At 41.2% G+C, this 12,267-nt stretch overlaps 1 protein-coding gene across 7 annotated transcripts; it reads left to right on the top strand.

Annotated features, from left to right (window-relative positions):
• The first annotated feature begins 73 nt into the window (after positions 1-73).
• VGLL1 (vestigial like family member 1) lies at positions 74-11,988 on the top strand. Of its 7 annotated transcripts, none has more exons than XM_041118949.1 (7): positions 74-1,401; positions 1,770-1,887; positions 4,521-4,587; positions 5,418-5,647; positions 6,224-6,643; positions 8,776-8,835; positions 9,514-11,988. In XM_041118949.1, the coding sequence occupies exons 4-7, from the start codon at positions 5,437-5,439 to the stop codon at positions 9,552-9,554; spliced, it is 732 nt and encodes a 243-aa protein (XP_040974883.1). In that variant the 5' UTR covers positions 74-1,401; positions 1,770-1,887; positions 4,521-4,587; positions 5,418-5,436; the 3' UTR covers positions 9,555-11,988. The 7 variants fall into 7 exon arrangements, with proteins under 7 accessions (XP_040974883.1, XP_040974882.1, XP_040974885.1 ...); XM_041118948.1 differs by lacking the exon at positions 74-1,401 and adding an exon at positions 2,396-2,431 and having other exon boundaries at positions 1,408-1,887; positions 4,524-4,587; XM_041118951.1 differs by lacking the exon at positions 74-1,401 and having other exon boundaries at positions 1,408-1,887; positions 4,524-4,587; positions 5,418-5,623; positions 6,227-6,643.
• Positions 11,989-12,267: the final 279 nt, after the last annotated feature.

Raw genomic sequence — 12,267 nt, 5'->3', positions numbered from 1 at the left:
TAAGTTACATTGATCGTTTTCATCTATCCTTTAGAAAACCAACATTTAAAAAAAAAACACCAACATTTGAATAATATCTAGACCTGTGACAGCATCTGAGAATCCCTTGGTTTGTCTTCAATTTTGTTTCTTAAAGGGGTTGTGTTTTATACTACCTTTTTAATAAACAAACTCGTGAACAAAACAAGTCTTTTCTGATTAGTGTTGAGATAATGCATTTGTCTTACTTTTTTCCTCAGTAAAAGATACTGTAGCATTTGGTGCGCAGTGACTTCAATTTATAAAGCCTATGTGTTAACATGCCAGCGTTTTCCAACTGGAGTCCAGTAGTCATGTTGCTAGAATTGTAAGTGTTTGCAGTGGGATGTGGGTTTGTTCCCTCTTTGTGGGTTTTGTCTTAGACTTCATTCTGACTGCTTGTGTTAGTGGACCCTGCATGAAGATGAAAGGAGCTGGAGGAATGACTGCAGACACCATAGTTGTAATTGAGATTGGGGGGGCTGTTGTTTGTTAAGGACAAGCAGAATTGCAATTTTTATTCTCGGAAATTAAGTTTTTTGGTGTTGGGGCTTTTTTGTGGGTTTTTTTTTTTTTTTTTTTTTTTTTAAAGCTTAATGTTTTGAATGCTTTAAAAGCGCTGGAAATCAGTTGTTTCAATTTATAAACTACAAAGGAATAGGGATGATAATCCCATTTTTACCCAGTAGTTCTTTGGGGTGTTCACCTAGGAGCTTTAAACTGATGCCATCTAACAACCTTACGAGTCCTTTAACTGCCAACCTAAGAGGAAATTCTTGAATGAGGTCTTGAAAAGCTTTAGCAGATGAAATCTCTGCTATATGAAACAGTTTAGAAAAGGGGATAGAAGAACGAATGATTGAGATGTTGGCACTTGCCCTGCTGATAAACTGGAATCCAGTCTGTCTCTCAATGAAAATGTGTTTATGCAAAGAGTGTGTCAATAAAAGACTAAGCACCATCCTGGGAAATCTTACAGCCTGGTAGTTAAGTTGTTCTGGGAGATGGCAGAGGGCGGATTCATACGTATTTAGGCAGAGGGAATTGGACTGTGCTCTCCTACTTTCTGGGTGTGTAAACAAACTCTTAAGCTACTGCATAAAAGACTTCATGTCACCACTTTGGTGACTCTAGTTCCCTGGTGTATTATTCCAGCTGCGACTGGTGAATTTGACCCTGATTCAGCATTTCTGGAATGGCTGAAATTTGGTAATTTTGGTAAATTTACTACAAAAAAAAACCCCAAACTACCTGTTTCTTGCTACAGCCCTTACAGAACAAGAACAATGTTTTTATTTTCTGAAGATTTCTGTAGTCATTTAAACAGATCCGGTGAAGAAGAGAGAGAAAATTGGGTATCCAGCTTATCTGGGATGGAGACAGGTGATCTTTTCCTTCTTGCAGATGTTTGTAGTTACACACTTAATGCTGAATATGTTATAACCTGGCATAGGAAAGTCCTTTCTGACCCTGGCCAAGTTTGGTTCTCTGCCATAACTTGTTTATCATCTTTCACTAAACTCTTCCGAAGTCCAGACACTGTCTTCTTTATTGTGTACACTTTGTCATAAAAAAACCCCTACTTACAATCCTATTTTCCTCATTCCTGAAACCTCCTAACCTGGTTGACTTGTTGGAGTGCATTTCATGCATTCTTAGCAGATAGGCTGAAGGAAACGCCTAGTTCACTCGCAGCTAGAGGCTAGAAAGCATGTAGGGAGTTCATGAACATTGCTTGTCTCTTCCTGCAGTCATTGCAGAGTGCACATAGCCTGCCGGGGCAAGGATCCCAAACTGCTGGACACAGCATGACCGTCCCACATCTGGAAAATCTTACTGGTGTGACACCGTTTGTGACATTGCGTTAAGGTAGGAGAATTCAATGATAATTTCAATGTGTGTTCACTGACTTTCTCAGATGTTCCCTTATTTGAAAGATACTTGAGGAAAGAGAATGCCTGCTTGTTAAATTATTGCTTAATAGTTGGGAAGTGGAATTTTTAAAATTTTATTTATTTTTAAAACTGGTTTGGGCTGCATGAACTAGAGGACAGAGGGTTCCCTGTCTGATGCTAGTGATGGGAAATTAATACTACTAGCAAGGGTAGGGGATGTGAAAAATACTGTACAGTATTGTCACTTGTGGTGAGCTGTCAACAACCACGTCTCTTAAGCCTGTGTTGACCAGGCATCCTTGTCCACCTGAAGGACAAATAACTTGGACAATTACTTGCACTATTTTGCCATAATTAACGCATTCTGAGAGTAGAGTGAGGTGACCTGAGTCCATTTCATCATGAGCTCCAGTTCTTCTACTATAGTTTGACAGCAGTTAGTGGCAGACACAGATCGGAAGGATTTCTGCCTTTTTTTGCAGACTTCCTGCTGGAAGATGGAAGAATGGGAAGTTCAGGTAATGAAGACCACAGTGCTCCAAATCTTAAGTCCTTACTCTTGGGACATTAGATTCCTCTTATGTGCATATGGTTCACTGAGGGGACTGAGATATAACCTAGGTTATATCCAGCCTTCTTATGACTACTTGTGGGAAAGCACAAGAGGTTTTTGGGGGAAATGAGGAAAAAAAAAAAAAAAAGATAAATGACCATTCTTTCTTTTAAAAAATGTATTGTTTTTCTAATATTGTAACTACTGTGGTCACAATTCACAGGAGCGTAACAGCTGCTACACACCACTAAATGGTGCTAAAAGAGCTTACAATTAATGTCACAAGCAAGTCAAGCATGTTAATAAAGTGGTAGAAAGACGCAGTGGCTGGCTTGCACTGAGTGAGGAACAGGAAAAATAGACCTCTGGGCCAGAGCTAATGCTTTTTAAATTGTACGTTGATGCGTGGTGGTAGAGCAGCGTAGGAAGAGCTGGTTTGCTGCTTGCTATTGAGATGGCCTGATGTAGTTGTTTTTCAGGCCATATGGTTGCTGATGACTTTGCCAAGCTTTCACCGCTTGGGTTGGAATTTTCCATGGCAAGCGTTGGCCTCCAGCTGAGCAACCAGAAAGTTTCTTAACCTAAACAGTGGGTTGCTTTCTGAAACAAAACTGGGAAAAAATAGTGTCTCTTCCTGTGCTTGAAGTTGGCTGGGTTGTGCTAGTTCCTGCTCCCCTCATGGGCCTTGGGAAGGTGCCTGTAAATCAGGAGGAAGGTTTTTTGGTTTAAGTTTTCAGGTTTAAGTTTTGGGAAAGTTTGGTCAGCTTTAAAGTTCTGAAAGATTGTCTTCTCCATCAGACGATTGCTATGGAGTATCCCCTTGCATTTCCTAACTGGTGACCAACCTGTGTTTGTCCCATCCCCACCACTATGTTCAGGTGGACCAGAGGTTGGAGTTGGGGAAAGGATGCAAGAAGGGCAAAGCAATAGAAATCCTAAGATGAGGACTGAGGAACTCTTGAATTTGAACATAAATTGGTAGTTGATGACAGAGGACTAGGGCTAGCTGAGCAAGGGATCATGAAGAGGGGGAGAAATGAGCAGGCAATATGGGGGAAGTAGAGCTAACAAGCAAAACTAGACATAGAAGCAAATGATAAACGTGGACAAGAAGTTTGTAGGTGAAGGCTTAAGATTAAAAAGGGAATGGATTATGGCTGGATAACCTTAATCCTCATATTTCTTAATGTCTGAATAGTTGGCTTTACAGCCTGAACAGTCTTTTCATGCGTAAGAAACACTGAGAGACCATTTGGAGGCAGCCTTTGCAGATATTTCAGAATACCCTTCCAGACACAGATGAGTGCAATGTTTATTAGGAAGGTACTGAGGATTGGGGGGTTTATGGTTAGAAAAGAAATCCGATAAATGTATTGGAATAGATTAAGCAACACTGCATATTGCAGGGCTAGTTGGATGGAAACACAAATCTAATGATTCATTAGGTTTTGCGTGATAAAACTGGCTATTGGCCGAAGGTTTCCCCAGTCTCTGAAAAATAGCGGCCTTCTTTTTGCTACCAAGGTAAATCAATTATGCTGTGCGGTGTGATGAGCTGTTCCAGTGAGACTGGAAAATTGAATAGAAACAGCAGGCACTTCTCACTGCATGCATAGCTTGAGCATTGCTAAATATGATTTTGATTACAGCAGAACATATGAGCTCTGGTTGTAGAACTAGCTCCCCTGCGGCCAGAAACTGCACAAATGCATAAAAACGATCCTTCTCCAGGGCAAGCAGTGACGTTCCTTGTCCTACTCTTACCATATCTGGCAGCAGAGATTTTTAAGGAGAACAAAAAGGAGTCTTACAGTCTTCTGTTGACTTCCTGCAAACTATTTTAGAGTAATTCCTGCCTTAAATCCATAACTTCTGGTTGAGCTCCAGTGTGTGTTTTAGCAGTTTTGCTACCAAAGTTTTAAGCAACTGGCAGACCCACCACGTTCCTAGGTAAGTTGTTGCAAACAAAAAGGGTTTTTTGTTTGGTGGGTTCTTTCACTTGAATTTGCCATAATTTGAATTTCCAATAATTTAATCGGAGTGTCTTTTTCTAACAGGTGAAGCAACTAATTACTCTCAGAAGTCTTTTGCTTGTGGAGGTCTGTGCTGACAGTGATCAAGGTACTTCAAACTCTACCGTATCTAAAGTTGTTATTATTTTCAGCTCCAATGAGTATTTTTTCTTCTTTAATTTTTTTTTTCACTCTGTCAGTATGGTTTTTTTGAACAATGCAAAAACCAGAATTGGACAAAGCATTTTGATAAGTTCACCCTGAGCTTCACCCAGGGATAATGCCACCTCTGTATTGTCTGAAGTGCTTCAGTTCTTTTAGCACACTTCCATCCTCAGGGTATATTTGCACAGTGCTAGATCCTAAGCCCAGAGTTATAAAGATGGATGAAGGCAAGGTGAGAAATAACAGCTGGTGGATAGATGTACTGATGTTATTCTTCAATAGAGCCGATGCTATGGCATTGACAGGTAACTTATACAAGGTTGGTATCCATCAGGCCCTCTGCATCTCGAAGCCCTTCACTGCTTTCAAGATGCAGTATACCTTACTAAAGTTGTACGTTGTACAGTTATATCAAACTTAGAGCTGACCAGCAAAAGATAACTGCATTGAATGAGTTAAAGACTAATTGGACTCAATTTGTCTGATTGGGAAAAATGCACCCCCATCAAAATTCTGAAAAATGTAGTACATATTTATTAAAAGGTTTCTCCTTTTGATTTATACTTCAAGTATTTCCTATTAGAAGTATATAATAAGGAAATCAGTAAAGAAAAGGTGCATGGAAGAAGCAGAAACCCAGATAAAAAACCTAATCTTACTAGTAACGGTTCTTGTGGCACTACCAGTTTCAGGAAGAAGATGGGCTTACCACTGACTGTGGACTTTGAGTTGAATAGTATTTCTTTGACTGGTCTGTTGTTCTTGTTTTGGCAGGGGCTGTTGGTTATTGAAAATGGAAGAAACAAGGAAGCTCTCTCCAAAGCCGTGTAAAAGCAAAGAACCCGTGAAAACAGAATGGGGGTCTCAGAGTGTTGTATTTACGTATTTCCAAGGGGATATTAACAGCGTGGTAGACGAACATTTTTCTAGAGCTCTAAGCAATGCCAAGAACCCACAAGACCTAAGCACAAAGCACAAGGGTGAGACTGCTGTCCTGAAGAACGGTGAGCAGCTTTCCATGTGTGAGCGTGGTGTTAGACAGGGGTGACTAGCTTTCACTAACGAATTTAAGATGCAGCGTGCTTCAATTTGGAATTGTGTGCAAACAGAAAGCAAGAAAATTGTGATTGCAAAGCCCTGGATTATGTAGCTGGGACTTCCTGGGTAAAAACCTGTGCTTGCTGGGGTCCTTCCCAAGCTCTCTGTTGGTGGGACCGGGTCCTCGTTTTCCAGCCAGGAGCCTCCCTCACTGTCAGATGCATTAAGCACATTATGACTTAATTTGTTGTCTTTGCAAGAATATATTTGTCTAAGCTTGCAATTGTTAAAACCCTGCCTATGCTAGTGGCCTGTAAGAAAACACATGTAATATTTATTCGAAAGTATTGGTGGTGTTGGTTTAATCCGCTTTTAGTATGAATTTGTTGTTGATTTTTAAGATAAGCAGCACTAAAGTGAATATATATTTCTTTAAAAATGAATATGCAATCTGGTAGCATTCCCTTAGAAGTCCATTGGAATTTGCCTTGGAAAAAAGTAAGAATTTACGAGACTTCAGATGCTTTCTTTCTCTTTTTAAGTAGATAGCATGTCTCCCCATCAGTGGAATTTCTCTTCACATTGCTCCAAACCATATCCGTCATCTTCAGCTACAAGCATGTCAAATTCTGGTCTGAATTTTTCTGCTGCTGGTATGGCAGGCCAATACCAGCCATCAACTCTGCGGAGTCATCCAACTCAACCTGCAGATTTATGGCCCTTCCCTTCGATTGGGACTCCCAGTCTTACCAGTTCGGTATATCATCATGCCTTGCCTGACCTGCATGCGGTAGATGAACCGATCTCTGACAGGAAATACGGTTCTCTTCTTGGTCTTCTGCAGCAGGAAAGGTGCCTAACATCCATGCAAGAATGTACCATGAAGCAACACTCAAGTTCTGCTTGTATGACTGGACCTGCTAGGTTACAAAATATAAGTCAAAGTTCAGCTCCTGGGGGAGGTAAGGAGATACTTATTATCACTTTATTCTTTGATAGCATCTTATGTAAAGAGACAAAAATAATACAGTCTGTTCCTACGGTTCTCAAGCTGGAGCCATCTCCAGCCCAGCTTGTAGGAATTTTTTTCAATAGTTAACCCATGCTGTGTACTGTGCTACTTGGGATTGATTAGCTATATAGTATGGCTTAATCAAAAATACGCACTGCCCACTTGCATAATATTTTGCCTTCTGGCTCACATTAGGGAGATACTTTAAGTGAATATAAGCATTATCCACAGTGCTATCAGGATCTCTACCTTATAGGTAGCAGGTAGGGTGGCACTGTGTGTACTGGATGCTCCTGTGTTATGACAAGAAAGGAGTGGCCAGGTAAGAGCCCTGAGCAACCTAACTTACTGTGTAGGGCGTTAGTGATATTCTGAATACAGGATGTGAAACTGCAGCCCTTACCAGAATGGCCAGGGATTTCTCTCCCTCCCCAGTCTCTGTCTGTAGCTGGAAGGACTAGGGTAAAGGGGCTGGCGGGCTGGCCTTGCCTTGTCTGCCAGCTAATTGCTGCCTGCCACGAAGCACTGCTGCCCTGTGTGTCAAAGGCTGTGTTTGCGTTCTGCAGTAGATTTCCCAGAACTAATGCAATTCACCCAGAAGTGATGATTGTTACTTATTTATTATTAACAATTAGTAGGAATCCCAATCCTAGGTACTACTAGCACACAGAAGAAAGGTGGCTGGTGGCTGAAGTCCATTTCCCAGGAGCTTACGTTCCTACAGCATCTAGGTCTGCCGGATAAAATTGCTCCCTTGTGAGTAATTTCTGCCTTTGAGAAGCTCTCTGAGATGAAGCTTCCTGGCCAGAGCCCTGGTGCCCTGTTAGGGTATGCCTGCATTGCTGTTCCTAGGCGTTACCCAGATAGTCAGCTTGGCACTGGTCTCCAAGAAAAAGGGTTGTGAAATGTTTAGGGAGTCGCTGGAAAAATACAGCATGTCCTACCTGGTGCTTCTAGATAAAAAAGACCAGGCATGTGAAGAAGTGATCCTGAGTCTTAGGTTTTGAAAAATAACCAGCTGTGAAATACCTACCGGTTACCTGGTTTCTAATCTGCATCAGCAAAAATATGGCAGAACGTAGGCTAAAACTACTGTTTGTATCTACAGGCAGTCTTATCCACAGTTCCTCTTTTGAGGCTATACTGAAGCTCTGTTGTTTTGAGGACCCCAACTGTAGGTGTGTTGCTACCTTAGTCCTGCTAGAGTGTCTAATGCCTGTCTGTGTCTGTGCATGGAACAGGGAGAGTGTGTGTGTCTTTGGCTCGAATACAAACTTTCTGCTCATGATACATAGTTAGATTTAGCTGAGACTGTATGTATGTGTTACACAGGCATGCACCCTAGACTTTTTTCAGCTAGTAAATGACAGTCTAATTACTTTAAAGACACCGTCTGGACTTCTAGGGTTTAATTTAAGAACAAGGTTAGGTGCCCTCTTCCCCCAAGGGGGCAATGTGAGCCTATCAAGGCTTGGGAACCCAAAGAACCAACTCCTCCAAAAAAGGAGATGTTTCATGAAACTAGTGTTGGAATTGAAAAAGGGAGGCAGTGCTGACAACAGTGGACTTTTTGTTGAGAATTTCAGAAAGAAAATGAGTGGGGGAAAAATTGAAAAGGAAATTAAACAGCTTGGTGCTCCTCAGCCATCACAAATTAAAGCCTTTTCTTTCAGGATGTTTACAGGGCCTTTCTGAATATTCAGGGAGCCTCGTAACACCACATGTGTAACGCTGTACATGTGCTTATCAAGCAACCCAAAAAGAACAGATAAGAAATGGCTGGCCCAGGTTCACAGGGAATCTTTGGCAAGTCCCTAGGATGTGTGCATCTAGTCTGGCTGTGGGAGTCCCTGTTTCTTGGCTCTATCTGTTAAATATACTTCTTGTTGCGCTGTGTCATGTTTAAGAACAGCTGATATTTATATTTATGGAAGTGTATATAGCTGTGCCAGACAGCACAGAGCTCCCCAGCACCTGTGCTATAGGCTGGGCTGCAAAAGCACAAGGTTTCTTTAGGAACTACTGTCGCTTTTAGCTCTGTGTTGAATCTCTGCTCATCTCCAGTATTTTATTTTTTTTAAGAGAGGAGAGCAAGCTCTTACCAAGGCTCAGAAAATCCCAGTGTAAGCCATGCCACTGCAGGTGAGTAATGAAACCAGCAGGTTTGGAACAAATTAATACTCACCTATGAAGGACAGCTGCCTTGTTTACGCATGCAGAATTAAAGATGCTTCCTTGCTTGCTTCCTGACTGTATTTCAAAAGCTTGCTTTTCCCCCAGATATAGACACCATCTCCCATAGCTACATTTAACAGAGAAGAGGTAAAACATTCTATTAAAATGAGATACATGATTTTCTAACTCCATCTACCGTAGTTTTTGTGGTTATACCATCAGCCTGCCACTTCACAATGCCTATTTTGCACTGGCTGTCCACGTTTCAGATCCCAGAAAGGTAGGACACCCCTTGCTTTGTATCTCAAGCACCTCTTCAGGCTGAGGTCCCTGTTGGAGCTGTGTGTTAGCATTACTGCAGTTTTCACCAGCAAACCCACCACACTGCTAGGAGAGTTGTTCTAAGAAATTATTCCCAAAGCATTCAGGCTTGCATATTTTTATTAGTCTCTTGAGACTGTGTCATACCCTGATGTTGGTTCTTTGATGTGCAATATTTTGGGGATACTTTGGATGGGTCATTCTGGTTATTCTAGTAAGGGCCCTCTTGCATCAGACCCAAAGGTGCAATTTTTTTTGCACAACATCCTAAGAGGTTGCGTGGACTATGCTGTTTGACTGTCCTGATACTGCTGTGTCTTTCAGGTATTCAGATTCATGACAGAAGACGAGATTTGTACTTTTAGCAACTGGATGTTTCTACTTTGTTCTGAAAGAGAAAGTTCTTGCTGTGAACTTTTATTATTTGCAACTGTGAATCAGGAAGAAATGAACTGCAGCTATTCTGTGCTTTTTCTCTCAGTTGGAAGAATACATGTACTATTTACTATCTGGGGAATGAAAAATCATCTTTTTCTATTCAGTAAATAATTTCTAATAGCTATGGTATTAAACCTGACAGAGTATGTTTGTTGTGAAGAAATATTGTCAGCTTAAGGCTTTTCATGTAGCCCTGTTGAAAGGACTTTTAGCACTTTTTAATCTTTCTGTGTTTATTCATTTACCATCTCTTGATAAGAAGGAGAATTCTTATCAATGCAGTTGATAACTGATAAGTGCAGGGATGCAGTTAGCATAAATTCAGTGCTGCAGCTTCTTAGCTGATTTGATATCTCCATATTGTTTAAAATAGTCTTAGACCATGGGCAAGAGACTTCAAGAAAACCACAGGTCAGCAAAACACGTTATCATGTTTTGGAAGTACAGTAATTTGTAACCATACTTGCAATTCACAGGGACATTCCTCAGAAACTATATAATATGCATATGCCCGAAGGCTCTATTTTGCCTGCTCATAATGTATAACCATCCTCTAGAAAACAGTGAATTAACACTAGATCTGGGAGGAAATCTGGATCCTCATTGGATGCAATTAAAATACCATTGAGTAAAAAGCTGGAGGTGGGAACGGTCTATTTCCCCAGTCTGTCTGCAGGTGTAAAAGGTTTTTTTTCTAAATAAACCCTGTGGGGTTGAATTTTAAATTACTGACCTTGAAGGGCTTGGCCACCTGAACAAGCAAAAATCAATCCCTTCGTGGTAGCTGCATCCCACAGACCTCAGAGCGGCTGAATGGGGGGTGGTCTCGATGCTCTTCCGTGCAGCAAAAGTGGCAGCCATGAACTGTGCATCGATACTGCACGTTCAGATCCTCCCCTCGCTTCACCACTCACCCTTGGCAAATATGTTTGCTGAAGCTACTCTGAGTAAAACTTCATGTGACTGGTGTTTAGATTTGTGCATGTAATCCCTGCAGTAAGAGAGACTGCTTAGCTTTTATTGTAAATCCTAAGGATAAAAAAGACTTGGGTTTATTTTTTCCTTCTTTGTTAGCTATACATTAATTTAACATAAAGGAGCACAATTAACTTTTTCTGACAGCTCTACACAGTTGCTTAAAGAAATTTGACCTTTGAGATACTAGAGCTTGTGATTTATAGGACAAATCCTTAGCTGATGTAAGTGTTTGTGGATCTGTTTACACCAGGTATCTGTGCTGCCACTGGTCTACTTCAGTTATAACACCTTGTGTAATTTTATAAATAATTTGAGTTCAGCAACTTTAGATGTTTATGGTACTGATTTAAAAAGAAAAATTTTAAAAATCCCATTTGTATCATACAAGTTTGCTCTAGCATATACATGAGCTAGACCAACCTGAGATCGCATGCGAGGGGAACTATTTTAACTAAATTAAGAAAAGGTAGACCAACATCCTGTCTCCCTATAGACGAGCATGGAAAAATCACTTGTTTTTAATATTTCTACAAAATTGCCTTTCTTACCTTTTAAGTTTAGGAATACATCTCCAAGTAGTTTTCTTCTGTCATGCCAAATCACTTAATTCCCTGATTTTTAAGGCTACGTGGTAATATAATCTGACTTCCTCTATGGGATGAAGCAAAGATTTCCAAGCTGTACCCCATACATCTGTCTTACTAGTGTGTATTGTAATTTCGGTTATTGCTTCAAAATAGTGAAATATTATTTTTGTCTCCCTCTGCCATCCCTCCTAAAGGAAAATGCTTAAATAATTTCTCTCCAAGGTCTGAAAAGACACATAACAGTATATTTAAATGCTCTTAAAATGTAGTGCTGCTTGGTTGGTCCTGTGCGTGTGTCAGCTGGAAATATTCAAGGTGACTTAAAACCTGTGTTTCTGGTGAATCAACCAAGTGGAGTCGGGCAGCGTGGGGGTGGGGGGAGAACCCCTTGTTTTTAAATGTATGTCACTTATTGCAAGGACACAAGGCATCAGCGATTCTGCCTTGACATGGTAACGCTTTGAACCATTGCTGCGAGGTTTGGCAATGCTGCGTCTTTGTCATCCAGCTGTGCGGCAGACCTGGGAAAAGGGAGCAAGTGCGTGGGCAGCCCAAGGGCTGAAGTCTTATCCCAGCGCCCCTCGCCAGCGCTGTGAGCCGGGGTGCTGGGCTCCACACTGGGCGTACGGGTGCTTGCTCTCTTCCCTGGCTGTTAGAACGATGACTTTGGGGTAGAGGGTTGGGGCACAGAGGCTCCGGCGTTTTGTCTTACACCGCTGCGGCAACATGCACCAGAGCGTGCCTGGGTTTATAGGCATCTCACTTTTCTTCTGCAATAAACATGGTTAACCCATCAGTGCAATCTGCCTTTAATGATTTCATATGAATAGAGGTTTGAACATTTCACAGCGGTTCCCTACATTGGGTAGGCTTTTATATATACATGTATATAATATATATCTAAAATTAAAATATACATATATATTTCTCTCAATATTGTTTGTCCAGAGTGGAGTGTTTCTTGTTTCTCCACTCAGGCTAGCGCTGCGTTCCTGATGCTGCCGTCACGCTCCGATGGCGGCATCTTCATTCCCATTCAGGACGTGCGCTCTTTTGCTCAGAAGGACTTGGCAGA

Source organism: Aquila chrysaetos, chromosome 21 (genome assembly GCF_900496995.4).
Source record: "Aquila chrysaetos chrysaetos chromosome 21, bAquChr1.4, whole genome shotgun sequence".
Taxonomy (NCBI): Eukaryota; Metazoa; Chordata; class Aves; order Accipitriformes; family Accipitridae; genus Aquila; species Aquila chrysaetos.
Note: the sequence above shows the minus strand (reverse complement) of the source record. Positions and strands in the feature narration are given on the sequence as shown.